General features: G+C 46.3%; 1 protein-coding gene and 1 non-coding gene across 8 annotated transcripts in view; both read left to right on the top strand.

The window, feature by feature from the left end:
• ATP2B4 (ATPase plasma membrane Ca2+ transporting 4) overlaps positions 1–27,356 on the top strand; it is a 117,190-nt gene that overhangs the window by 75,755 nt on the left and 14,079 nt on the right. For all 7 annotated transcript variants that reach the window (XM_003822984.7, XM_008976599.6, XM_008976596.5 and 4 more), the window contains 13 exons: positions 1,204–1,365; positions 4,555–4,769; positions 5,408–5,650; positions 6,846–7,087; positions 8,423–8,654; positions 9,492–9,671; positions 10,697–10,784; positions 11,705–11,811; positions 18,065–18,256; positions 18,713–18,926; positions 19,952–20,163; positions 21,355–21,462; positions 24,833–25,009. In XM_003822984.7, the coding sequence (XP_003823032.1) occupies positions 1,204–1,365; positions 4,555–4,769; positions 5,408–5,650; positions 6,846–7,087; positions 8,423–8,654; positions 9,492–9,671; positions 10,697–10,784; positions 11,705–11,811; positions 18,065–18,256; positions 18,713–18,926; positions 19,952–20,163; positions 21,355–21,462; positions 24,833–25,009 (2,372 nt within the window). The remainder of the gene's footprint in view (positions 1–1,203; positions 1,366–4,554; positions 4,770–5,407; positions 5,651–6,845; positions 7,088–8,422; positions 8,655–9,491; positions 9,672–10,696; positions 10,785–11,704; positions 11,812–18,064; positions 18,257–18,712; positions 18,927–19,951; positions 20,164–21,354; positions 21,463–24,832; positions 25,010–27,356) is intronic.
• LOC112438542 (small nucleolar RNA SNORA77) lies at positions 27,017–27,141 on the top strand. Its single transcript, XR_003026959.1, has one exon. It is a non-coding gene; the product is annotated as a small nucleolar RNA SNORA77 (small nucleolar RNA).

The following is a 27,356-nucleotide window of genomic DNA, read 5'->3' as shown; positions in this document are numbered from 1 at the left end:
GTCCTCATGGTGGAGGGAGGTGGGGTGGGTAGTCCCTGCACCGTCCTCTTGCTAGCTTCCTCATAAGTGTCCTCTTCTGGTCTGGATCCCTTCTCTGCTGGTCTTCTCAGGGGTGCTTGGAGAGAGCCCTTTCTCTGTATCTCTCTCCCCACCTCCCTTCTTTGTTCTTGCCACAGTCTGTTTTCTTCCTCCTGATCTGATGTGTGTTTCTCTTTTGGTGACTGTGTTCACATTCTGTCTCCGTCTTCTTGTTTGTGAGTCTGACAGCAGGGACTACTCAGGAAGGGTAACCTAAGCAAGGGGCTGAGCCCTGTAGGGGTGAAAGTGGAGTGGTGCTGGGAGCCAGCAAGAACTACTGTCTTGTGACGCTCCTAGAGATTTGTTTTTACTTTGTAACCCACATCACAGCAGTCTTTAGAAATAAAGTCATCACATTAGAAAACCAGAGCTAAACAGAAATAATTCTTTAATTTTAGGTCTTTAACTCTTCTTTTAAAAGCAAAATGGATTTATATGTCTCTCTTTATGCCTGCTTTCTCCTATTCCAGGACGTCCCTCACACCAGCTTCTTCCCTCTTCCCCAAAAGACTTAACCCCAGGTCCCACTCTGTATCTCTCTACCTTTGTCAGGCAGGGAAGAAAGGGAATTTTCTTTTCCTATCCTCAACTGCTAGAAGGGGCTGGAAAATACCCTGGGTCTGGGGGTATGTGTTTCTTCCCTGACAATCGAGAGAGAGAGAGAGAGAGAGATAAACCATTTAACAGAGCAATCTTGTGCTCCAGAAACATCTGCCAACCCTCTCCTTCAGCCCCTTTCTGCAGTAAAGATTCACTATTTTAAGCACTGAGTTCCAGGAAGGATGGTTGTTTTAATAGTGCTTAGTGACATGATTAATCCCCTTGCTGGAATAAACCTAGCTTGGGACTCTGAGGTAGTGCCAGGAAGCTGCCACTGAAGAAGAAATCCATACCCTAAAAGCACCCCAGTTTCATCTAAACTCATTAGAATATTATTCCAAAGGCCCTAATAGAGTGTTGAAGGCAAGTTCCATGTCTAGCGTGGGTTGGAAGTGGTCGGAACTGATGTCAGGGTCCAAGGTATATTCCGGGAAAGAGACAGGAAGGTTTTCTGGTTTCCACCTGCCTGCCACTCAGTGCTACCACCTTGCCTGCTCACCTGTCCTATTTGTGTATACACTCCAGCAAAGACCCAAGACGGAGTGGCCCTGGAAATCCAGCCACTCAACAGCCAGGAGGGAATCGACAATGAGGAAAAGGACAAGAAGGCAGTCAAGGTGCCTAAAAAGGAGAAGTCAGTGCTGCAGGGCAAGCTGACTCGCCTGGCTGTTCAGATTGGGAAAGCCGGTGAGTAGGGTAGAGCCTCGTTGTGGTTTATCAATGTTGTCTTGGATCCTCATCACTTTTATCCCCTTCTTTCTGCACCGACCGAGACTGGCAGAAAGAAGCTGAAACTTCAGGGTGGCTAGTTGGGGCTAGGCGGCTGTTTCCCTATCTCCGCCACTGTTTGGTCGCTCCCTAGGCTTTTTCAGAGAGAAACGTTTTCCTGTGTGTAAGGGTTAATGGCCCTGAGATCTCTTAATCCAAATGAATGAGAAATAAAGAGCATATATTACAGCAGGGGAGATTTACATTAGCAAGAAGGAAGACTTTAATAACTGCTTACCTGTCTCTTGCTTTGGGTTGTAAATTCCTTAAAGATAGAGAAGGCTGCAGCTTGCTACAGGCAATTCCCTAGCATAGGAGTAGGATCTGGCTAAGCACAGAGCAATAAATACCAAGTAAGGACTGGAGGAAGAAGGAAGGCTGTGGTTACAGAGGCTCTCTCCAGAAGAGAGGTAACTAAATAATGCACTCTGCATATGAGGAAGTGGCTTCTCCATCACTTGCCTCTACATTTTCCTGTCTCACCACCTTCTTTCAATGGAGGGGGAGAAAGGGGAGTGGGAAGAAGAAATAGAAGATTGCTACTTTAGTGGACATATCCCTCAAGGAACAGTCTTTTTTTTTTTTTTTTTTTTTTTTGAGATGGAGTCTTCCTCTGTTGCCCAGGATGGAGTGCAGTGGCACCATCTCAGCTCACTGCAGACTCCACCTCCTGGGTTCAAGCGACTTTCCTGCCTCAGCCACCCAAGTAGCAGGGACTACAGGTGCACACCACCAAGCCCATCTAATTCTTGTATTTTTAGTAGAGATGGGGTTTCACCATGTTGGCCAGGCTGGTTTCAAACTCCTGGCCTCAAGTGATCCGCCCACCTCGGCCTCTCAAAGTGCTAGGATACAGGCATAAGCCACCGCACCCTGCCAGAGAGTAGTTTTTTACCACTGTTTATTCTCTGATTCCACCTTTCTGTTTACCACAATCATAATCAGCACATCTCTGCACTTTATACAGCTGTATACAACTTACCTGGGGTTCTTGTTAAAGTGTAGATTCAGTTCAGGGGGTCTGGTGTGGAGCCTGAGATTCTGCATTCCTAATAAGCCCCCACAGGATGCCAGCACTGCTGATTCAGTTTGCACACATTGGATGGCAGGGATCTATGCTGCCCACCATAGCAGCCACTCACCACATGTGGCTGCTGCAATTTAAATTAATTAAAAGTAAATAAAGTTAAAAATCCAGTTGCTGGGGTAAATTTTAGTTGGTCACGAGCCACATGTGCTAGTAGTGGCTGTCATATTGGACAGCACAAATAGAGAACTTCTTAAGCGTCACAGAAAGATCTATTGGACTGAGTTGGCCTAACCTCTTCATGTGCATTCTGGTACCCAGCTAATTTTAACTACTGTGAAATCTCTTGCATATAAACTATACATGGATGAGATGAATTGCAGGTGCAGAATCAAACACACAGGTTTGAAACATTAAATCTACCCCACCTAACCCTTGTACTATTCTCCTAATCCTTGCCTTGTTGTTGTTGTTGTTTGTTTGTTTTTGAGACAAAGTCTCACTCTGTCACCCAAGCTGGAGTGCAGTGATGCAATCTTGGCTCACTGCAACCTCCACCTCCGGGGTTCAAGTGAGTCTCCCGAGTAGCTGGGATTACAGATGTGCATCACCATGCCTGGCTAAGTTTTAGTAAAGACAGATTTTTGCCATTTTGGGCAGGCTAGTCTCAAACTCCTATCCTCAAGTGATCTGCCCCTGGACTCAAGGAATCCCATGGCCTTAAGTAATCTGCCGGCCTCAGCCTCCCAAAGTGCTGGGATTATAGGCGTGAGCCACTGTACCTGTCCCCTGCCTTGTTCTTCTTACAGAGTACAAGCTACCTGATGGCTGGCCACTAGTCTCCTCTGTTGCTTTATTTTATATGTTAGGCCAGTCCAGGAATAGGGTGAGGCAAGTCAGATGCCTTCCACCACCTGGAGAGTGAGTTCCTTAAATTTTGCACTCTCAGTGGCTTGCTTCTCCACCTGAGTCCTGGCCCTAATCAAGCAAAGAACGGAAGAATTTGCTTTCATTGATATCATCATCTCTAGCCTTGCTTGGAGGCCCCCGAATCATCAGGCCCTTGGGAAAAGCAAAAACCAAAACCAGATAATGATTTAAAGCAGAGCTTTTCCCAAATATTGTGCCACAGTTAGGGACAGTTGTCCCCAGATATTGATTCCATCAGCCCTCAAAGCATCCAGGCAGCACCCATGGCAATCAGAACCCCTAAGCCAGTCGGTTTTGACCTTGAGCAGATTCTTTCACGTACTGTAATGTGTAGGGTAACCAACCATCCCAGTTTGCTTGGGATTTTCTCAATTTTAGCAAAGCCCCACATCCCTGGAAACTGTTCAGTAGTCTCAGGATGGTTTGGTTACTCTACCAATGGGCTATACCAAAGACTTCTCAGTACTTTCATTTCCTCATCTTTAAAAAGGCGGTAATAATAATGACCTATTTCACAGGGTTGTGAAGTGCTTGCCTGGCCCACAGCAGGTGCCCACATAAGTATTTACTATTATTGGCATCTTCTATGTGTGCCGTGACAAGAGAAATCTTGGGAAGCACTGTTCTAAGAGTTAGTCATGCAGGTGATACACTAGCACCATAGAGGCATTGTTGTAAACAAGGTGTGAATTGTCCAACATTCAGAGGTTAGTAGAGGAGAAGTCAAAATTGATAAACTACTATGAAATGGACAAGTACAGTCATGACATTATGAATCGCAGGGAGAGGGTGGGCGTGGAATAGGATCATAGAAAGCTGTTTCAGGAAACAGATCAACCCCCTGATTTATGAATGAGGAATTTGATCTAGGAAACAGGCCCAGAGAGGGTCAATGACTTGTCCAAAGCCACAAGTCAAGTTAGTGCAGTGCTGAGAATAGAACCTGTGTCTTTGAAATACGAAACCAGTGTCTGTTCCCTATGCTATAATGTACAAGCAACAGAGAATGGGGGGGGATTTTAGTAAGTCTTCCTGGCGATGGTGGTTTTAATAATTGGCAACAAAGGCTACAACTGATGCCAATCTATCTCTGGCTAGGGCCCTAGGACTGCCCTCCGGCCTGGGTTCATATGACTTGTTTCTCTGGACAGGTCTGCTCATGTCTGCTCTCACGGTTTTCATCCTGATTCTATACTTTGTGATTGACAACTTTGTGATAAATCGCAGACCATGGCTCCCTGAGTGTACTCCCATCTACATCCAGTACTTTGTCAAGTTCTTCATCATCGGCATCACTGTACTGGTGGTGGCTGTGCCAGAGGGGCTGCCTTTGGCTGTCACCATCTCACTGGCCTACTCTGTGAAGGTGAGACTAGAACAATCCTATCTCTTCCTTTAGGATAGAGATGGGAGAGAAGGGTACCATGTAACCTTTAGTGAAAAGATAAGCCATTCTATCATCTATAAACTTTGGCTGGTGCCTCACAAGAGCAGAAGTCCCTGGTATTATGGAAGGACCATCTCTGTCAGATGCATCAATGTTGAAATGACCCAGCAGAATCTTAAGAGAATGACAAAAATGGTATCTTGGATTTTTTTTTTTTTTTAAGACAGAGTCTCATTCTGTCACCCAGGCTGGAATGCAATGATGCAACCTCCGCCTCCCGGGTTCAAGTGATTCTCGTGCCTCAGCCTCCCAAGTAGCTGGGATTACAGGTGTGCACCACCATGCCCAGTTACTTTTTGTATCTTTTACAGAGACAGGGTTTCACCATGTTGGCCAGGCTGGTCTTGAACTTCTGACCTCAGGTGATCTGCCCGTCTCAGCCTCCCGAAGTACTGAAATTACAGGCATGAATCACTGCACCCAGTCAGTATCTTGGATTTTTGTGTGGGACTGGAAGATGAAATGTGGAGAGATGTTGGCTAGGAAATGGCCTTTGACCTAGATTTAGGAGAGTCCAGTTAGTCCCCCTCTCAAGTCTTTTCTCTTCTCCTTTGTAGAAAATGATGAAAGACAATAACCTAGTACGGCACTTGGATGCTTGTGAGACCATGGGCAACGCCACCGCCATCTGCTCTGATAAGACAGGCACGTTGACCATGAACCGCATGACTGTGGTACAAGCTTATATTGGGGGCATCCATTACCGTCAAATCCCAAGCCCTGATGTCTTCCTGCCCAAAGTCCTGGACCTCATTGTCAATGGCATTTCTATCAACAGTGCTTATACCTCCAAGATTCTGGTAAGCATTTCCTTTGCGTAGACACTTAGAATGGGTGGTTGGAAGGGAACATCCATTTTCTCTGAAATGAACCCCCTTATTGTTTACACTGCCTAAATTGCCATCCCACATGCCATTTCTCACGCTGGAGTGAACATGTTTGGGTGAGACTACAGAAAAATCCCTGGGAGTCAATGGAGGGTTGGAGGTAAGGGCCTGTGAGAATCTATGGCCAGGAAATACCCTCCCAATTAGCATGTAAAAGCAATGTCTCTAAGGAGGGAAAGTAGAAAGTAACCCAAAGTAGAATTGGACTTATCAGAAGTAAATTACTCACTTTCTAGAAACAAGCACAGTGTGTTAGAGTAAGACCCACACAAGGCGAGACACCAGCACTACCACTAGAGCAAACTACAAAATCCCTAAGCCCTGGATGGCACAAGGATCACGGTTACCACTGACCCCTCTCTGCCTACCCTTGAAAAACAACAGGCTAGGCATAGTGGCTCACTTCTGTAATCCCAGCACTTTGGGAAGCCAAAATGGGAAGATCGCTTGAGCCCAGGAGTTCGAGACCAGCCTGAGCAATATTGTGAGACCTCATCTCTACAAAAATAAACAAAATTAGCCAGGCACGGTTGCGCAACTGTAGTCCCAGCTACTCCAGAAGCTGAGGTGGGAGGATCACTTGAGCCTAAGAGGTCAAGTCTACAGTGAGCTGAGATCACACCACTGCAGTCAAGCCTGGGCAACAGAGCAAGGTGCTATGTCAAAAAGAAAAATAAAAAAGATGCCAGGTGCTGTGGCTCATGCCTGTAATCCCAACATTTTGGGAGGTTGAGGTGGGCAGATCACCTGAGGTCAGGAGTTCAAGACCAGCCTGGCCAACATGGTGAAACCCGGTCTCTACTAAAAATACAAAAATTAGCTGGGCATGGTGGCAGGTACCTGTAGTCCCTGCTACTCAGGAGGCTGAGGCAGGAGAATCACTTGAACCTGGGAGGTGGAGGTTGCAGTGAGCCAAGGTCGTGCCACTGCACTCCAGGCTGGGCAACAGAGCGAGACTCCATCTCCAAAAAAGAAAAAAAATATGTTATTTCCCCTATGAGCTCCAAGTATATAATGTGAAGGCTTTGTAAATGAGTTCTTTCTCCCTAAGTTCTCTGCCTTGTCAAGGCATCTTACTCAATAGTGCTGTGTATATTTCTTCTCCCAGCCTCCAGAGAAGGAGGGAGGCCTGCCTCGGCAGGTGGGCAACAAGACCGAGTGTGCTCTGCTAGGCTTTGTCACAGATCTGAAGCAGGATTATCAGGCTGTGCGTAATGAAGTGCCCGAGGAGAAGCTCTACAAGGTGTACACCTTCAACTCAGTGCGCAAGTCAATGAGCACCGTCATCAGGAATCCCAACGGTGGCTTCCGTATGTACAGCAAGGGCGCCTCTGAGATCATCTTGCGCAAGTGAGCACCCCCGACCACTCTGCTTCCCTTCAAGATCCTCTCCTCAGGAAGGCATGGGTGCACACCCCACACTGAACCCATGTGAATGAGGGAGCCCTCCAGCCAGGTGGTGACATAATAACTAATATCCAAGCGTCTACTCAGGCCACGCATGTTTTTTAAGTGCTTAAGGTGGCTTGTTGTATTTAATCCTCACAACTCAGTAAGGTGGGTACTATGATTATCCCTGTTTTACAGATGAGAAAACAGAGATATAAGGAAGTTAAGTATCTCACTCAAGGTGATACAGCTAATAGTGGCACAGCCAGGATTCAGACCTGGACGATCCTAAGTTTCCATTTCCTAATCTGAAAACAGAGATAGCCATACTCAGCTCCTAAAAGTACTACCCCCTCACTGTAACTAAATGATTCAATGTATGTAAAATGCCTTATACATAACAAGTACTAGAAACGTTTGTTCTGTGTTCTCTTTTCCTTCTCTTTCCTTCCCATTCCCATTTCTGATTACAGGGAATTTACATAACTTTAAAAGTGAGTATTCGGCCAGGCGCAGTGGCTCACGCCTGTAATCCCAGCACTTTGGGAGGCCGAGGCAGGCGGAACACGAGGTCAGGAGTTCGAAACCAGCCCGACCAACATGGTGAAACCCTGTCTCTACTAAAAAAAATACAAAAATTAGCCAGGCATGGTGGTGCGTGCCTGTAATCCCAGCTACTCAGGAGGCTGAGGCAGGAGAATCGCTTGAACCCAGAAGGCGGAGGTTGCAGTGAGCTGAGATCGCACCACTGCACTCCAGCCTGGGTGACAGAGTGAGACTCCATTACAAAAAAAAAAAAAAGTGACTATTAATAAATTACCCATAGTTCATCAAAAGTTGGCCCTATACCTAAGTAGGGCTGAATTAACCAGTGCTCCAACATGGCTTTAGCCACCTTCTTTTAATCAGCACATTCTTGTATAGGAAACCTCCCCCAAACCACCAGCACCACACAGTGAGCACTATTCTAAATACTCGGATTGAAAAAGTCTCTCTGCCTTCAAGAAGTTCAAAAGAGCAGGTGATTCACAAAAGACTTGCATTGCATTCACATATGGGTAAGAACAGATAACATGGGAGAATCCCACTCTCTATATATCTAGACCTTAACTCCATCCACAGCCCACCTACCTTGGAAAGAGGGACTCAGCTGGGTGATGAATGAAGGAAATGTTTGGCCACACTTGGAGCAATGTCTTTAGGAATAATGCAGAGTTGCCAAAATGCCTGTCAATGATTGTAGAAACGTATTGAGTGGGAAGGGAGACACTGCATTCTTACTGTGCACCTCCCCAGGTGTAATCGAATCCTGGACCGGAAAGGGGAAGCAGTGCCATTCAAGAATAAAGACAGAGATGATATGGTACGCACTGTCATCGAGCCCATGGCCTGTGATGGACTCCGGACTATCTGCATAGCTTACCGGGACTTCGATGACACAGAGCCCTCTTGGGACAATGAGAATGAGATCCTCACCGAACTGACCTGTATCGCGGTGGTGGGCATTGAGGACCCTGTGCGCCCAGAGGTGAGAGGGTGGGAAGCCACCCAGGAGTCTCAGGAAGTGGGGTACTAGTTCCCTTTCTAGTTGTGACCCCAGGCAGGTAACCTAACTGCCTCTCACTTAGAGGGATAGAAGTTTCTGTGCTTCCTGCTTCACAGGACTGCTGTGGAGTGCCAGTATGATCGAATGTGGCATTCCTAGGACTAATGCTGTCTGAGTGTTGAGAAGCAAAGGGCTTATTGGGCTCATTATTTGGTACTTAAGTGTTGTCAGGAGGTCGATTTAACCAGAACACCAACTCTGTCTTCAATCAACACATTCTTTTTGAGTACCTGCTGTGTGCTGATAACTATTCTAGACACTAGGGGATTGAAAAGTCTCTGCTTCTAAGAAGTTTAGACAGATGGACTATTAATTCTCAAGGCCCAGAGGCATGAGAGGGTGTCATGCATGTGGGAAATTACAAAGAGCTGATATGGTTGGAACATGGGCCAGGTGGGTGGAGAGTGGCAAAAGCTTCTGCTAGAAAAGAAAGCACTGGCCAAATCGCAAAATGCCATTCATGCCCTGCCGAGGAGTCTCAATTGTAAGTGAAAGAGCAAGTTTTTACACCTCGCTCCCAAAGCAAATTTCCCCTTCAACTCATGGTACAATAGGGCAAATTCAAATGTGACTGCCGTGGGTAGGACAGAAGTGAGGTGGCACCCAACAGTATGAAAATGACCAGACCTAGCCCATGCTGCATGGCACCACTTCTAGGGTGCCTTTCTCCTGTCTGCCACAAAGGGACAGACAAACAGGGACAGCTTACCAGGGTCATCACCCTCATCTGCGCCTTTCCCCTTTCTTCACTCTCCGTAGGTGCCAGATGCTATTGCCAAATGCAAACAAGCTGGCATTACTGTCAGAATGGTGACAGGTGACAACATCAACACAGCCCGGGCCATTGCCACCAAATGTGGCATTCTGACACCTGGGGATGACTTCCTGTGCTTAGAAGGCAAAGAATTCAACCGGCTCATCCGCAACGAGAAAGGCGAGGTGGGTCCTGGCTAGGGGGAACCAGGACCTCACCTGACAAGGAAAAGGCGGGTTCTAGCATAAGGCATCTGGGTCATGTGCGGGAAGGTGGATGGTTTCTAAAGTGAAAGCTATTCGTAGTGAAACATCGCCTTGTACCAAACTGCTGATATGGTAACATTGGGAGTCGCCAGCTGGGCGCGGTAGCTTACGCCTGTAATCCCAGCACTTTGGGAGGCCAAGGCGGGTGGATCACGAGGTCAAGAGATAGAGACCGTCCTGGCCAACATGGTGAAACCCCATCTCTACCAAAAATACAAAAATTAGCTGGGCATGGTGGCGTGCACCTGTAGTCCCAGCTACTGGGGAGGCTGAGGCAGGAGAATCACTTGAACCTGGGAGGCGGAGGGTGCAGTGAGCCAAGATCATGCCACTGCACTCCAGCCTGGGCAACAGAGCAAGACTCCGTCTCAAAAAAGAAAAAAAAAAGAGGGGGGGAGTTGCTTGTGAATGAAGCTCGCTAGCTTCATTCACAAGCTATCTTTTGAGACAGTGTCACTAACTTTTCATGTCTTTCTGCTTTTTCAGTTTTTTATACTGACTTCCCCCTAGCCCACCCCTCCTGTGTCCCTGCCCTTTGGCTAACAGTGGCTAAAGGAGAATGTGGTCTGGCGGTGGCACAGATCCAAGCTTTCCTGAGCTACATAGAAATCAAACCTAAGACCTCAGAAGCACCACTTTACCCACCCAAGCCAACAGCCAACCCTGGCCCACCTCCCATTAAAGGTCTGGGAAATGGGGGATTGGCTCCCAGGTAGGGACTTGGGAGGAAAAAGAAAAAAAGCAGGGCCTGAATGGTCATCATCCATGAATCTACCCTTGGAGACTGGTTGGCTGTTTCATCTCTGCTTAATCCAGAATAACACTTTCATGTGGGACTGTGGTGTACCCAATCTCCCAGTGACTCCAAGTGTATGGAGAAGTTAAGATTTTCCTGGATAGCTTTTGTGCATTTGACTGATCCAGGTGTGGTCTGGTGTTGGCAGGTAGAGCAAGAAAAGCTGGACAAGATCTGGCCTAAGCTTCGGGTCCTGGCGCGATCTTCTCCCACTGACAAGCACACCCTGGTGAAAGGTGAGGTTGGCTTCCAAATAGGTGCCTGCAACAGCTGAAGGCAGGCCAGGGCGAGGACAGATAAGAACCACCAGCCAAAGCCACTCTCCTGTCCAAATAGGGAGGTCCTAGGAGAGCTCCCAGGCTAGTGGGGAGAACATACAGTTAGCAAACATCTGGGCCCTTGGTGAGTATGACACACAATAAAGTTGTTGGGTTTTTATTTATTTTATTTTTTGTTTTTATTTTTGGAGACCGAGTCTTGCTCTGTCACCCAGGCAGGAGTGGAGTGGTGCAATCTTGGCTCACTGCAACCTCCGCCTCGTGAGTTCAAGTGATTCTCCTGCCTCAGCCTCCCGAGTAGCTGGGACTACAGGCGCATGCCACCATGCCTGATTAATTTTTGTATTCTTAGTAGAGACAAGGTTTCACCATGTTGGCCAGGCTGGTCTCGAACTCCTGACCCCAGGTGATCCGCCCACCTCGGCCTCCCAAAGTGTTGGGATTACAGCCGTGAGCCACCGCGCCTGGCAATTGCATGGGTTCTTAAAAACATGATCATGTCTTATTTACCAATAGTACTGTGAACTAGGCAGGGCAGGTATTCCCATTTTACAAATGAGGAAGTTTGAGGCTGAGAAGACAAGAAACTTACCCAAATTGCCCAGCTGGTAGGTGGAAATGGTGCAGTTTGACCCCTAGGTCTCTCTGCCTTGAAATCCATCCTATGTGTTCTTCATAGCTGCCTTAGGGTACCGGATGAGGACAAACTTAGTTCAGTGCTACTCATGAAACAACTTACTGCCCTTAGGTGGTTCCTGTAGAACTTCTAGGAAAGGGAAAAGGGAAGGAAAGAAGAAAGTAGAAGGAGTGGCGGGTGGTAGGAACTGAGGGGTGGGGGAGACCAGAAAAGCTCACTGTGGTGTGTCTGTTTCTCCCAGGCATAATTGACAGCACTGTTGGGGAACACCGGCAGGTCGTGGCTGTCACTGGTGATGGCACAAATGACGGGCCTGCTCTGAAGAAAGCGGATGTTGGTTTTGCAATGGTAAGCTCAGCACAGTGTCTCTCTGATTGCAAGCTGCCTTCTCCATCAGGAAGCCAGGTCCGGCTTCTGGTTGCCTGGTGCTTGCTACACCTACATAGCCTATGGGGTGCTTTTTTGTCCAACTCCATCTCTCCTATCTACCTGGCCAATCATGATATATATAACTGGGGACCCATCAAGTATGAAGAATAGATAAGAGGGAGGGAAGTCATGAAGAATCATATGCAGGAAAGCCAGACCAACATAAACTTGCCTATAAACATGTGATGTTGTCGACTAGGCAAACTCTAGAAGATTTGTGTTCCCTATGGTAGGCGCACTGTGTGGCTGGCACCATTGGGTATTCTGCTTTTCACTTCTGAGGCCAAGAGCATCAGAATCACTTGGAAAGTTCATGTAAAATCACATGTTCCAAGGCTCCACAGTTAGACGTCTTAATTCAGTAGGTCTGGGATGAATACCAGAATTTTTTTTTTAACAGGCACACCAGTTAATTCTGATGTTCAGAAAGGTTTAGAAGCCCCCCAGATTCTATCCTCACACTCAAGTAGTTTATGATTATAAGCCTCCCATACAGATTGAACTGTTGGTGATTTTTAGCAGTGGAAGGACATTTAAGAAGTCATCTATCTTTAGAGAACTCTTTTTTTTAAGGGTTTTATTCTAGGAAATTTCCAGAATATGCAAAAATAGGGAGAATTGACAGGTACCTGTCACTCAGCTTCAACTATGATCAACACATGGCCAATCTTGTTTCAGTGACTCCCCCCCCATTTACATCCCCAGTCTTCAGCTGAATTGTTTTTGAAGCAAATGCAAGGCATCATGTAATTTCATCCTTAAAAATTTCATGACCGGGTGCAGTGGCTCACACCTATAATCCCAGCTACTCGGGAGGCTGAGGTAGGAGAATCACTTGAACCCGGGAGGCAGAGGTTGCAGCGAGCCAAGATCACGCCACTGCACTCCAGCCTGGGTGACAAAGCTAGATTCTGTCTCAAAAAACAAAAGAGATTCCCCTTCATTGACTATTTGATTACTCTGAGGCGGGCGGATCGCCTGAGGTCAGGAGTTCGAGACCAGTCTGGCCAGCATGGTGAAACCCCGGCTCTACTAAAAATACAAAAATTAGCTGGGCATGATGGTAGGTGCCTGTAATCCTAGCTACTCCGGAAGCTGAGGCAGGAGAATCACTTGAACCTGGGAGGCGGAGCTTACGATGAGCCGAGTTAGCACCACTGCACCCCAGCCTGGGTGACAGAGCAAGACTCCGTCTCAAAAAAAATTTTTTTTTCATTATATGGGGGGAGGGTGTGGGGCAAAAAAAAAAATTTCATTATATGCCTCTAAATAATAATTATGTATCAATAATCTGTATATCTAAAAGAATCTTAATACCATTATCTCAGAACAAAATTGATGCTTCCTTACTATCATGAAATTTCTAGTTTGTTCACATTTTCCTAACTGACTCAAATGTTTTTATAGTTTATTTGCCCAAATCAGGATTCAGATAAGATCCATAACTTGCAGTTATTTGATACATCTGTTAAGTCTCTTAACCTATCTCTTGGAGTGCGCCTCCTTCCAGCTGTACCAGTAGCTGTACCAGCTGTATAGTAGGTTTCTATACAAACCCATAGAATGCAGATTCACCCACTCAGGCCCCACCCCAGATTTACTGAATTGGAAAGCCTGGAACTGGGGCCCAGAAATCTTAATTAATTATGTTAAATCTGTTAAATGTGTTTTGACAGGCTCTTTCAGTGATTCTATGTACCCTAAACTTTAAGAATCACTGATCTTATAGGATCTCTATGTTGGGAGTCCCCAAAAACACCCCTATATTCATGGGGTTGCTAGGAGGACTCATGGGACTTGGCATATAGTTGTATTCATGACTAAGATTCATAACAGTGATGTAGTAAGAATACAGTTGGATCATAAAAGAAAAAGACAATGGCAGAATCTGGATAAATCTATTTGCAGTCTTTCTTATGCTCTCCCTCCCATGAGGAGTCAAACAGAGTCCATTCTTTCCCCACTAATGAAAACACAGAAATATATGTGTGATGTTCTGCCTAGGGAAGCCCATCATGGACTTAGTACCCAAGGTTTTTCTTGAGGCTGGTCACATAGGTACCTTCTGCCTAGCACATACCAAAATTCCAGACACCCAAAAGGAAAGCAAATGTTCAATGTAAACCACATTGTTCGGACACAGTCTAGACACAATGAGCCACCCTTATCAGTTAGTTGTTGAGGGCAAGCATTCTGAGAGCCCATTTCCCAGATGCCAGCCAAGGGCCCACCCTGCAAGCATTCCTTCCTAAGGATAGTCGTCTCAGGCCTGCTGTGTTAACTCTCTTCTGCACAATCCCCCTCCATCTTTTTTCCTAGCAACTTAGTTTTGAAGGAAGTGGGTTGTTTGTCTGCAGAGACTATCCCTCAGTATAGATTTTGTTGATTATTTCACTGTGATTTCCTTTAACGTATTATTTTCTTCCTTATATTTCCTATAAGCAAGTAGTTGGTTCTAGAAGTTATCAGATTCTAGACCCTTTCTTTCATTGAGGGCTGCAAAATGACAATATTGTAATTCTTTATTTATTAACTTAAATACTTACATAAAAAGAGATTCCCAGCCAGGCGTAGTGGCTCGTGCTTGTAATCCCAGCACTTTGGGAGGCTGAGGCAGGCAGATCACGAGGTCAGGAATTCAAGACCAGCCTGGCCAAAACAGTGAAACCCGTCTCTACTAAAAACACAAAAATTAGCTGGGCATGATGGCGGGCACCTGTAATCCCAGCTACTTGGGAGGCTGAGGCAGGAGAATCACTTGAACCCGGGAGGCAGAGGTTGCGGTGAGCCAAGATCATGCCTCTGCACTCCAGCCTGGGTGACAAAGCTAGACTCCATCTCAGAAAACAAAAGAGATTCCCCCTCATTGACTATTTGATTACTCTGAGGTTCCAATCCTACCTGAAAGGTAGGTTTTTGGTTTGTTAATTACTGCTTTTTTTTTAAATGATGAGTTGACTTTTTAGGAACCTCCAAAGGTGACTAATGAGTGGATTTTTTTTTAAGTATCATTACGAATTCATAGATTTAAGTATATTTGATGTGTTTCAATCCACTGCTCTTAGTATGGTTTTGATGCTCAAAGTGATCCACCATTAGGCAGAAGAGGCGTCTTCAACATTGCTGAGTCCTTTAGATACAACCCCAGTTGTTTTTAATAGCTTTCTTGGTTTATTCTTGGTTTTTTGGTTCTTTTTTATCCTGGATAGGAGATCGTCCATTTCTCCAAGGATTCCTGCTTCATTTTAATGTGAAATGGTATTTATTTTATTTATTTATTTATTTATTTATTTATTTATTTATGAGACGGGGCCTTGCTCTGTCACCCAGGCTGGAGTGCAGTGGGGCAGTCTCGGCTCACTGCAACCTCCACTTCCCAGGTTCAAACAATTCTCCTGCCTCAGCCTCCTGAGTTAGCTGGGATTACAGGCAGCTGCCACCAAGCCTGGCTAATTTTTTGTATTTTTAGTAGAGATGGGGTTTCACCATGTTGGCCAGGCTGGTCTCAAACTCCTGACCGCAAGTGATCCACCTGCCTCAACCTCCCAAAGTGCTGGGATTACAGGGGTGAGCCACCGCGCCCGGCCTGAAACGGCCTCCCAACACTTTGGGAGGCCAAGGGGGAAGGAGCACTAGAGAACACAATTGGAACTCAAAGGTGTTCCTTGCTACTGAGTAGATCTTTGTTTCTAAGCCTTTTCAGTGGACAAAGCTAAGAAGTATGCTCTTAAGTCTCACTTGCCTTTGTGTTTGTTTGTGTTTGCTCACAAAGAGAAAATACTTCGTGAATTCGTATTTCTGTTTTTCATTTACTTTTAGAATTATATATTTTTTATTCCACTTTTAGAAGAAATAATTTTTTAAAGAATTATAGATGTCTAACTTCCTGATTTATAACTTTCTAATTTTATTTTATTTTATTTTATTTAGTTATTTATTTTGAGACAGAGTCTCACTCTGTCGCCCAGGCTGGAGTGCAGTGGCATGATCTTGGCTCACTGCAACCTCTGCCTCCCAGGTTCAAGCAGTTCTCCTGCTTCAGCGTCCTGAGTAGCTGGGATTACAGGCGTGTGCCACCACACCCTGCTAATTTTTGTATTTTTTAGTAGAGATGGAGTTTCGCCATTTTGGCCAGAGTGGTCTCAAACTCCTACCCTCAAGTGATCTGCCCACCTTGGCCTCCCAGAATGCTGGGATTACAGGCATGAGCCACCACACCCAGCTTCTAATTGTATTTAACTTCCCTGATTTTATGTTTGTATCCCTTAAGCTGAAAATTTTGATTCCTAATTGCATTAACATGATTATTTTTTGTTTTATTCTAAAATATTTCAAGTAGTTACAAAATATCAATAATATTAATAATACAATTACTCTGCCAAAAACAATTAAATATTTTTCTCATAGTTCCTTTTATCCATAGGTATATGCTACCAGGAATGTGCCATCAAATTATTGTTTTTAAGTCATTTGTAACATTTGTCTGTGTGTGTGCAGTTGTGCTACCAAGTGGCTACCAGATCATTTCTATCATGTTACTTTCCATTTTGGAGATTGCTTTTTAGGCCAGTGTGGTGGCTCACACCTGTAATCAATCGCAACACTTTGGGAGGCCAAGGGAGAAGGAGCACTAGAAGCCAGGATTTCGAGACCAGCCTGGACAACATAGTGAGACTCCCATCTCTAAAAAAAATAAAAAATTAGCCAAGTGTGCTGGCACACACCTATCGTCCCAGCTACTCAGGAGGCTGAGGTGGGAGGATTGCTTGAGCCCAAGAATTCAAGGCTGCAGTGAGCCAAGATCACACCTCTGCACTCCAGCCTGGACGACAGAGCAAGACCCTGTCTCGAAAAAAAAAAAAAAAAAAAAGCGAGAGAGATAAAATACATGGTTCTAAAGTCAAATGTACAAAACAAGGTATATTCATACAAATCCAGCTTCCACCCTCATTGCCTTTGCCTTGCTGCTTCCCTCTTAATTCAATAGGTAATTTTTTTCTGTCGTTTTTGGTGTATTCTTCTGTTTGCTCCTTTAAAGTATAATCAAATGCAGTCCGGGCACGGTGGCACATGACTATAATCCCAGCACTTTGGGAGGCCAAGGCAGGTGGATCACCTGAGGTCAGGAGTTCAAGACCAGCCTGGCCAACATGACGAAACCCCTATCTCTACTAAAAATACAAAATTAGCCCGTCATGGTGGTGCGTCCCTGTAATCCCAGCCACTCAGGAGGCTGAGGCAGGAGAGGAGACTCGCTTGAACCCAGGAGTCAGAGGTAGCAGTGAGCTGAGATCACACCACTGCTGTCCAGCCTGGGCAACAGAGGGAGACTCTGTCTCAAAAACTATAAATAAATAAATAAATAAATAAATAAATGTAATATATTCATGGCCTGCCGCCTTAGATAAGTGACACCATACCATAAACTCGTTTTTCTACCTTTCTTTCTTCACTTACCAACATAACTTAGAGATTATTTCATAATAGTAATTATAAAGTTGGGCGATATAGAGAGACCCCCATGTCTACAAAAAATTTAAAAATTAACCAAGCAGGATGAGCAAATGCCTGTAGTCCCGTTACTCAGGAGGCCAATGTGGGAGGATCATTGGAGCCCCAGATGTGGAGCTTGCATTTAGCTGAGATCCTGCCACTGCACTCCAGCCTGGACAACAAAGCAAGACCTTGTCTCAAATTTTTTTTAAATTTAATTTAAAAAGAAAATTTTGAACAAAGATGAAATTTTGGAACTGTGCTGCCATACTACTACTCCTAGAACAAATACAGAGTTTCTCAAAGGTGTCGGAATGACATGGGCTTAAATGAGATACTGGCAGTGGCAACAGAAATGTAAGAATTTGGAGGTAGAATAGACAGGATTTGCTCTCTACCTTTTAATTAGTTTCCAAGGTTGAGGGAGTAGGAGGGGAGGGTGAAAGGGATATCAAAGATGATTGTAATTCCCAGTCTGAGCTCAACAGTAAGGTTGGTGGCATCAGGCCGCAGCCCTCCTTTCTCTAGAGTGACAGTGACACATTTGCTCTTTGTTTTCTTTTGTGTGACTAGTGTGCCCTGGAGTATTTACACTGACTTCGGAAGCTTCCTGGAGGTCAGGAAATGGAGCCTGGGCTTTATCCACTCCCTCACTGTTTTCCCTCCCATCTTACCTCAGGGCATCGCAGGCACAGATGTAGCAAAGGAGGCTTCAGACATCATCCTAACAGATGACAACTTTACCAGCATTGTGAAGGCAGTGATGTGGGGACGAAATGTCTATGACAGCATCTCCAAGTTCCTGCAGTTCCAGCTCACTGTCAATGTGGTGGCCGTGATTGTAGCCTTCACTGGAGCCTGTATCACTCAGGTGAAGGGGGTGTGGGTGGGCTGAGACGGGAGGGATAAGTCAGGGGCTAAGGAACATGGAGTGAAGAGTACGGTGTGTTTACTGAAGAGTAAAGACAGCGTTTCCCCATGACATTGGGACAGGAGTTAGCTCTTCTAAGTCTGCTGTCTTCATCTGCTTATGTAGATGGTAACTTACAGGCCTTAGCTTAGCACTTACGTGTCAGCCACTGTAATAAGCATTTATATGCACTATCTGTATTCTTCAAAAATGACCTTGTGAAGTAGGTATTATTATCCCCATTTTATGGATGAGGAACTTGAGGCTCAAGGAAGTTAAGTAGCTTTCTCACAGTCACTCAGCTAGGAAGTGGCCAGATTCCAAGTCTAGGTGGGTCGTGGGAGCTGGGCCATCGACAGGGCAAAGGTGGGCTGGTTTCAGAGAAAAGCTAAAAGGACTGGTTCTTCTTCCCACCAGGATTCCCCATTGAAAGCTGTGCAGATGTTGTGGGTTAATCTGATCATGGACACTTTTGCTTCATTGGCCCTGGCCACAGAGCCCCCTACGGAATCTCTGTTGAAGCGGCGCCCCTATGGCCGAAATAAGCCTCTGATCTCACGCACTATGATGAAGAACATCTTGGGCCATGCGTTCTATCAGCTCATTGTCATCTTTATCCTTGTCTTTGCGGGTGAGCCACTTTGGGGGTGGGTAGCAGCTGGGGTCCTGGTTGGAGGTGGGGGCAGAGAAAGAAGGTAGTGTGAGAGCAAGTGCACAGGTCAGGAATAAGCGCAGCTTCACCTCCCAGTGCTTGCTGTGCTCCTGCTACACGGTGCATTATGCTACTATATGTACTCATACAGTACTCTTGAGTACTGTGTGTACTGTATGTACTCAAGAATTTCACAAGGGAGGCTTTATTATTTCTTTCTTTTCTGTCACCCAGGCTGGAGTGCAGTGGCGCTAACTCGGGTCACTGCAACGTCTGCCTCCCAGGTTCAAGCGATTTTCCTGCGTCAGCCTCCCAAATAGCTGGGATTACAGGCGTGCGCCACCACACCCGGCTACTTTTTGTATTTTTAGTAGAGATGGGGTTTCATCATGTTGGCCAGGATGGTCTCAATCTCCTGACCTTGTGATCTGCCCACCTCAGCCCCCCAGAGTGCTGGGATTACAGGCATGAGCCACCACGCCTGGCTTATTTCTTTTTTTACAGATTCAAAAGATTAAGCTCAGGTCCCATAATGAGTACATAGTTGCAGTAAAATTCAAACCTATGATTGCCTGACTCCAGCGCACATAGTCTTACTACCATGCTGCACTACATGAGAGCAAGTATCAATGCAGCAAACTGAGAGAGAAGGTAAAATAAGTCAAGACCAGAACTAACATTTAAAATGTTTAATAACTAGTACAACAAAAAATTAGCCAGGCATGGTGGTGCACGCCTGTAGTCCCAGCTATTTGGGAGGCTGAGATGGAAGGATCACTTGAGCCGGAAGGTCCAGGCTGCAGTGAGCCATGATCATGCCACTGCACTCCAGCCTGGGTGACAGAGTGAGACCCTGTGTCAAAAAAATAAATAACTAGTGCAGCTCAGATATTGATCAATTAGAATGGACACCAGCCATAAGCAAACAGTATATCTGTACCAACACATTCTTACTCTTAGTTCAGACCACACTTAACCTCCAGTGCTTCTCCTCTCCCCACTAGGTGAGAAATTCTTTGATATTGATAGTGGGAGGAAGGCACCTCTGCATTCACCACCCAGCCAGCACTATACCATTGTTTTTAACACCTTCGTGCTGATGCAGCTCTTCAATGAAATCAACTCCCGAAAGATCCATGGAGAGAAGAACGTCTTTTCAGGCATCTACCGCAACATTATCTTCTGCTCTGTAGTCTTGGGCACATTCATCTGCCAGGTGAGATTCTATCTGCAGTTGGGGCAGGAGATCTGGAATGATAAAGGGCAGAAGCTGGGAGCCAGGGTTCCCTACATACCTAGGAAAAGGAATGAAGGAATTACGGGGACTGGAGCTGTAAGTTGAACACTTTGGGATTCCCAATCTGCTTTCTTTTGCATATTGCTCTAGAATTGGAGCCCATTGTGTCAAGAGCTCCAGTGCAGGGCAGCATGTTGACTGGAAATAAAATAATACTTCTAAAATCCTTTCATGATCTTTCTAAATACACAGAAATTTCACAGAATGACCAAAAGAAGTATTCTCTTCTAGTCCCTTTCTGTGGCTCCTGTCAGCCTATATGAAATGTGCATGCACATCTAGTATAGACTCTCTCTGTCCCTGCCCTTTGTTCTGAAGGGCTTATGATAAAAAGTGTTGTGCAGCTCAAAGAAAGAGAAGTAATGGGATTTGTACACGTATATTACATAGTCAGCCCAGCTTGGACTCCTCCAATATGAGACTATGAGCTGACCATGTCCCATCCCTCAGCAGGGCACCTCCCTTTATTTGTCCCCATCCTCAATTCCTTTTTTTTTTTAATTTAATTTTAAAAATACAGATGGGGTCTCACTCTGTTGCTCAGGCTGGTCTCAAACTCCTGGCCTCAAGCAATCCTCCCGCCTCCCAAAGTGTTATTACGCCTGCCATTTTTTCTTTTTCTTTTTTTTTTTCGTTTGAGACAGATCTCTCTCTCTGTCTCTCTCTCTCTCTCTGTCTGTCTGTCTGTCTGTCTGTCTGTCTCTCTCTCTCTCTCTCTCTCTGTCACCCAGGCTGGAGTGCAGCCTCAGTCTCCCAGGTTCAGGCAATCCTCCCACCTCATCCTCAGTTCCTCACTCCATCACTGTACCTTCTCCTTGTCACTAACTGGCTTTAGTCACAAGAAGCCTCCAGCTCCCCCAACTCCTCCAGATCGTCTGTTAATCATAGTCACAGTAACTATGTCTGTCTCCCCATCAGAGTGCTCTTAAAGGCTGTTTTTGTCTGTCTCCCCTTTGAGATTTCTTCTTTTCCCTTCCCCTGCAAGCAAATCGGGACTTGCACCCAAGGATCCTGAGGAGTGGGATGATGTGGCTTTGGGGTCCTTGGCTGGAGGGCCAGCTGCCTGTTAGTCATTTCCTTGATGGTGGGCTGCCCCTTTCTCTGTTCTAGATTTTCATCGTGGAATTTGGGGGTAAACCCTTCAGTTGTACAAGCCTCAGCCTGTCTCAGTGGCTGTGGTGTCTCTTCATTGGGATTGGAGAACTTCTGTGGGGCCAGGTGAGTACTGGCACACCCTCCTGGTGCATTCTCACAGCCTGCAGAACTCCCCTCCTCTACATGAGATGGAACAAGCAACGGTGGAGACCCCCAGCTCCTCATCTTCATCTTCTCCTCTTCCCTCCCCACCCCCACTCAAGTTTTCAAGTTCTTGCCATCTCATAGGATCTCAAGGTGGAATGATCACTTCAGAGGTTTCAGAATTCTTCTCTAACTAAGCCTGGAGGTAGAAAAATCCCTTAGCTTGGCTGGGCGCGGTGGCTCACACCTGTAATCCCAGCACTTTGGGAGGCCGAGGCAGGCAGATCACGAGGTCAGGAGATCAAGACCATCCTGGCTAACATGGTGAAACCCCGTCTCTACTAAAAATACAAAAAATTAGCCGGGCGTGGTGGCAGGTGCCTGTAGTCCCAGCTACTCGGGAGGCTGAGGCAGGAGAATGGCGTGAACCTGGGAGGTGGAGCTTGCAGTGAGCCGAGATTGCGCCACTGCACTCCAGCCTGGGCGACACAGCAAGACTCGGTCTCAAAAGGAAAAAAAAAAGAAAAATCCCTTAGCTTCTCTGAGACAGAAAGTAAACTTTTCAATGGAATTTTGCTACAAAAAAATAAATATAATAAGGGTCTTAGAAGTAGAAGAGTTTACAAGACACATGTCTTTATTCTCATGAGGCAGCAACCTGGCTGTGGGCTGTCGAGCTGACATAATTCAGGGTTTCCAGCCTCTTCTCTTTCTTTCCATGGCTTTATCTGGGTGGAATGCTTAACTCTTACCTGAGATAAATTCAGATTTACAAGATCTCTAGAGTAGCAGTATAGCCTGTGGTTCAGAGCATGGACTCTGGGAATGACTGCCTGGGTTTGAATCCAGCTCTTTTTTTTTTTTTTTTTCTGAGACAGAGTCTTGCTCTGTCACCCAGGCTGGAGTGCAGTTGTGTGATCTCGGCTCACTGCAAACTCTGCCTCCTGGGTTCAAGCAATTTCTCCTGCCTCAGCCTCCCAAGTAGCTGGGATTACAGGCAACCACCACCGTACCTGGCTAATTTTTGTATTTTTACTAGAGACAGAGTTTCACCTTGTTGGCCAGGCTGGTCTGGAACTCCTGACCTCGTGATCTGCCTGCCTTGGCCTCCCAAAGTGCTGGGATTACAGGTGTGAGCCACCGCACCTGGCCCAGCTCTTGTTGCCCAGGCTGGAGTGCAATGGTGCAATCTCGGCTCACTGCAACCTCCACCCTCCAGGTTCAAGCAATTCTCCTGCCTCAGCCTCCCAAGTAGCTGGGATTACAGGCACCCACCACCACGCCCAGCTAATTTTTTGTATTTTTAGTAGAGACAGGGTTTCACCATGTTGGCTAGGCTGGTCTCAAACTCCTGATCTCAGGTGATCCACCCACCATGGCCTCCGAAAGTGCTAGGATTACAGGCCTGAGCCACCGTGCCCGGCCTCAGCTCTCCTTTTTATAAGCTGAATCATCCTGGGCAAGTTACATAACCAATCTGTGTCTCAGTGTCTTCAGCTTAGGAAAACAAGGTCATTGTTAATTAGTGAATCAGTTACTATACAGTAATGAATAATGTCTTATTCCTTTTAAATAATCAAATTTTAAACTATTACGATTATAATAGTATCATTAAGTCTAATAGTTTCACTTCTTCCTTAATACCACTTTACAAACCTCCCTCATCCTCAGCTCTGGCCTGGGCTATACCTCTCTTTACAGACCCCAGGTCTCTGTAGATAATCCCTTAGTGTCCAGCCACCCAGGTAATGGACACTTTGCCCTAACTGGCCTCAAAGAGCCATTTCTGGAGCTGCAGGCCTTCTCCCCTAAACCTGCTAGTTATTTATTTCATACCTAGATGCCTCCCTGAATAATTTCTTTTTCTTTTCTTTTCTTTTTTTTAAGAGATGGGGGTCTCAAGCCAGGCGCAGTGGCTCACACCTATAATCCCAACACTTTGGGAGGCTGAGTCGAGCAGATCACCTGAGGTCAGGAGTTCGAGACCAGCCTGGCCAACATGGTGAAACCCTGTCTCTACTAAAAATACAAAAAAAAAAAAAAAATTGGCCGGGCATGGTGACACATGCCTGTAATCCCAGCTACTTGGGAGGCTGAAGCAGAATTGCTTGAACCCGGGAGGCGGAGTGCAATGAGCTGAGATCACGGCACTGCACTCCAGCCTGGATGACAAGAGTGAGACTCTATCTCGAAAAACAAAAAATAAAGAGATTGGGGTCTCACTATGTTGCCAGGCTGATCTCAAAGTCCTGGGCTCAAGCAATCCTCCCGCCTCGGCCTCCCAAAGTGCTGGGATTACAGGCATGAACCGCTGCACCCAGCCCTCCCTAATTAATGTATGACCCAATTCCCTCCACCCTGTTCTGTTTGGTGAAGATTTCTTTTTTTTTTTTTTACCAGTGGGTTCCTAAAGCAGTTTTATGCTTTGGTAAAGCTTGGTTGTTAAACCTGTTGTTTGAAACTCTGTTCTGGCTCTTGCCTCACATGTGGCCATGTGGCCTTGCTGCCAGACAGCAGCCTTCCTTCTGTATCACAACAGCTTTTTCCACATTCAGAGGCAGAGCTCTGGCATTCTTCCCATTTCAAAACCCTTGACTCCATACCAGATTGCCCATACAGTCCCTCTTCCCCACATGAACCCTGGCTACTCCTTATCTTGTCTGGAAAGAACTGACTGACAGGTGCTGAGCTCACCGGGAAATTTATTTCAAATTTCAAACCCTATGTACTGCTCCTTGTCTTCTGATAATACTCATGTGTCCCCTCTTCTATGGACTGTCCCATCCACTTCCTCACCTCAAGCCCAAGAAAACTTTTGGTATCCTTTCACAAGAGTTTGTAACACAGAAACTACTTTGCATGTGGCAACTAAGAAAGGGGTCATTCATTTCCAATACCCTTCTCAACCCCTTGCCTATACATAGGCAATATCACCATCTTCTCCCCAAACTCTTTTCCCCCAGGTCCTGGTCTCTGTTTCTTCCTACTGCGTACCATGCTGTATAGTTCTGTTAACCTTAAAAGACAGATTGCAAAATGGAACAGAAGAAATGAGACAGAAAGAGGAAAATGAAGTATATGACCAGGCAGATGGCTGGTCAATTACTAGAATAGAAGCTCTCTTTTGTGTGTGTCCATAAATACAGAAAACCTTCCTAAAAGCCTGACCGCTGGTGGGCACTTGGAGAATGCTTGCCTGGATGGATTGGTGCTTCTGCCCACTGCTCTTCCAGTGGGAAGGGTGGTAGGGCAAAGAGTAACCTGCCCAAGGGCCTGGCTCATGTAAGTTGACTGACAGCTCTTCTCACGCTGATTCTGACGTCTTCCTCTTCGCTGCGCTTGTTTTCAGTTCATCTCCGCAATACCTACCCGATCCCTGAAGTTCCTGAAGGAGGCTGGGCATGGCACCACCAAAGAGGAGATCACCAAGGATGCCGAGGGACTGGATGAGATTGACCATGCTGAGATGGAGCTGCGCCGAGGCCAGATCCTCTGGTTCCGGGGCCTGAACCGTATCCAGACTCAGGTACTCTGATAGTGGTCTGTCCTTCCCTTGGGAGAAGCAGCTTCCCATCCAGGTGTTGGGAGGGTAGCAGTTCTTGTTGGCCAGCATCTCTTCCCTTCCAAAGGCTCACTACTGATGGGCAGCCCTAGATCCTCAGCTTCAGGACAGACACGCAAAAGGATCTGTGTGGGGTCCTCTGAGAGGAGAGGAGTCAAATGACCTAGACCATGGGACACTATTAGCATAGTCCTTTAGCTCTGGGTTGACCCTAAAGCCCAGCCTGCCACCATCTATCAAATGGGCAAGCTTCAGCATAAGGTCTCTTGCAAGCACTAGACCTGACCCCAGGGTGGGAAATGCTCAGTTTTTCCCTACCCTTCAGAAGGAAGGAGTTAGACAATATCAATATGCCAACATACCCAGCATTCACTTAATATAGCTTCCTCACACTGCCATTATAGGAATAGATGCTATCTGGAAGGGTCTATGTAAAAGAAACTCACCTTGTTATATCTCCCCCATTCAAAGTGTAAGGCCATGGTGGGGAATCTGATGGTTTCATGTGTAAAAATGACAATAGTCTCTTGATGTCTGAGCATCTTTTGCAGGATTCAGACTTGCTTCCTGACAAGGAGGAAGCAATAATTTCTTCAAGCCTCTTCCCTTCTTGCAATTTCTGAAATGGGATAGAAGCCACCCCTGCTGCTCTTATGTCCCCTGTCTGTAGCCCCACAATAACTTTTTTTTTTTTCCACTTTCCATGCATCAATTGTAACTACTTTCTCCTGGGTGAATGCGCTGATCTAAGCATTGATAATTCTGTCTTCCCCTGCTCTCACCCCCCATAGCTTTATTGTTTTAATCCTGAGATTTTCCATTTCAAAAACACTGTAAATTCCAAGATCTCAAGGGTGGTCTCCAGAGAACAGGCGTATTTCTCTCTGCTGATTGGCTAGAGATCTTCAAAATAAGTTTCACTGTCTAAAACTGGCCTTGCAAATGTTTAAGAAAGTTCCCCAGTCGGCCAGGCATGGTGGCTCACGCCTGTAATCCCAGCACTTTGGGAGGCCAAGGTGGGTGGATCACCTGAGGTCGGGAGTTCAAGACCAGCCTGACCAACATGGAGAAACCGCGTCTCTACTAAAAATACAAAATTAGCCGGGCGTAGTGGCACATGCCTGTAATCCCAGCTACTCGGGAGGCTGAGGCAGAAGAATTACTTGAACCCAGGAGGCAGAGGTTGTAGTGAGCTGAGATTGCGCCATTGCACTCCAGCCTGGCCAACGAGAGCTAAACTCTGTCTCACAAAAAAAAAAAAAAGACTGGGCGCGGTGGTTCTCACCTGTAATCCAGCACTTTGGGAGGCCAAGGCAGGTGAATCCCCTGCCTTAGGTGAAACCCCGTCTCTACTAAAAATACAAGCCAGGCATGGTGGCACATGCCTGTAGTCCCAGCTACTTGGGAGGCTGAGGCAGGAAAATCGCTTGAACCCAGGAGGCGGAGGTTGCAGTGAGCTGAGACCTCACCATTGCACTCCAGCCTGGGTGACAGATTGAGAGTTGTCTCAAAAAAAAAAGAGAAAGAAAGGAAGTTCCCCAGTCAATCCCGCCTCGTTAGTGTATAGGAGAGATAGATGGAGTGAATATTCTAAACTATATACCTGGTAGGAACTTATCCCCTATAGCCAAGACAACAAATAGAAAAGTGGAAAAGAGGCCGGGTGTGGTGGCTCACGCCTGTAATCCCAGCATTTTGGGAGGCCGAGGCAGGCAGGTCATAAAGTCAGGAGTTCGAGACCAGCCTGGCCAACATTGTGAAACCTTGGCTCTGCTAAAAATACAAAAATTAGCTGGACGTGGTGGTGGGTGCCTGTAATCCCAGCTACTCCGGAGGCTGAGGCAGGAGAATCGCTTGAACCCGGAAGGCTGAGGTTGCAGTGAGCCGAGATCGCACCATTACACACCAGCCTGGGCAACAAGGCAAGACTCTGTCTCAAAAAAAAAAAAAAAAGAAGAAGAAAAATGGATTGCAGACTCACTCTGCACCTGACTGTACTTCCAGGCAGGTGCTTTTTCTGTCTGCCAGAGAAACATTCCAGGGTGCTGTGGCTGCCTCACCTATCCAGGGTGATGCAGCTCCCTGGGGACACAGGTGCTTCCTGGGGAGCCCTGAGCACTTCACATCCAATTGGGCAGGCATTGGAGTCCGGGCACTGCCTGGAGCTCACCAGAAGGTGCTTTACAGTGGTCCTTGGTTTGTCTCTCAGAGGGCTTGGTCCCCTCTGCCGTGAGGCTGGACTGCAGCTGTGGTGGCAAGTGACCAGATGTCACTGAGCAGCCTGACCATGGTCTAGGTGGTGCTTGGATGC

The sequence above is a fragment of the Pan paniscus genome, chromosome 1 (assembly GCF_029289425.2).
Source record: "Pan paniscus chromosome 1, NHGRI_mPanPan1-v2.0_pri, whole genome shotgun sequence".
Lineage (NCBI taxonomy): Eukaryota > Metazoa > Chordata > Mammalia > Primates > Hominidae > Pan > Pan paniscus.
This window is presented reverse-complemented; position numbering and strand designations above follow the sequence as displayed.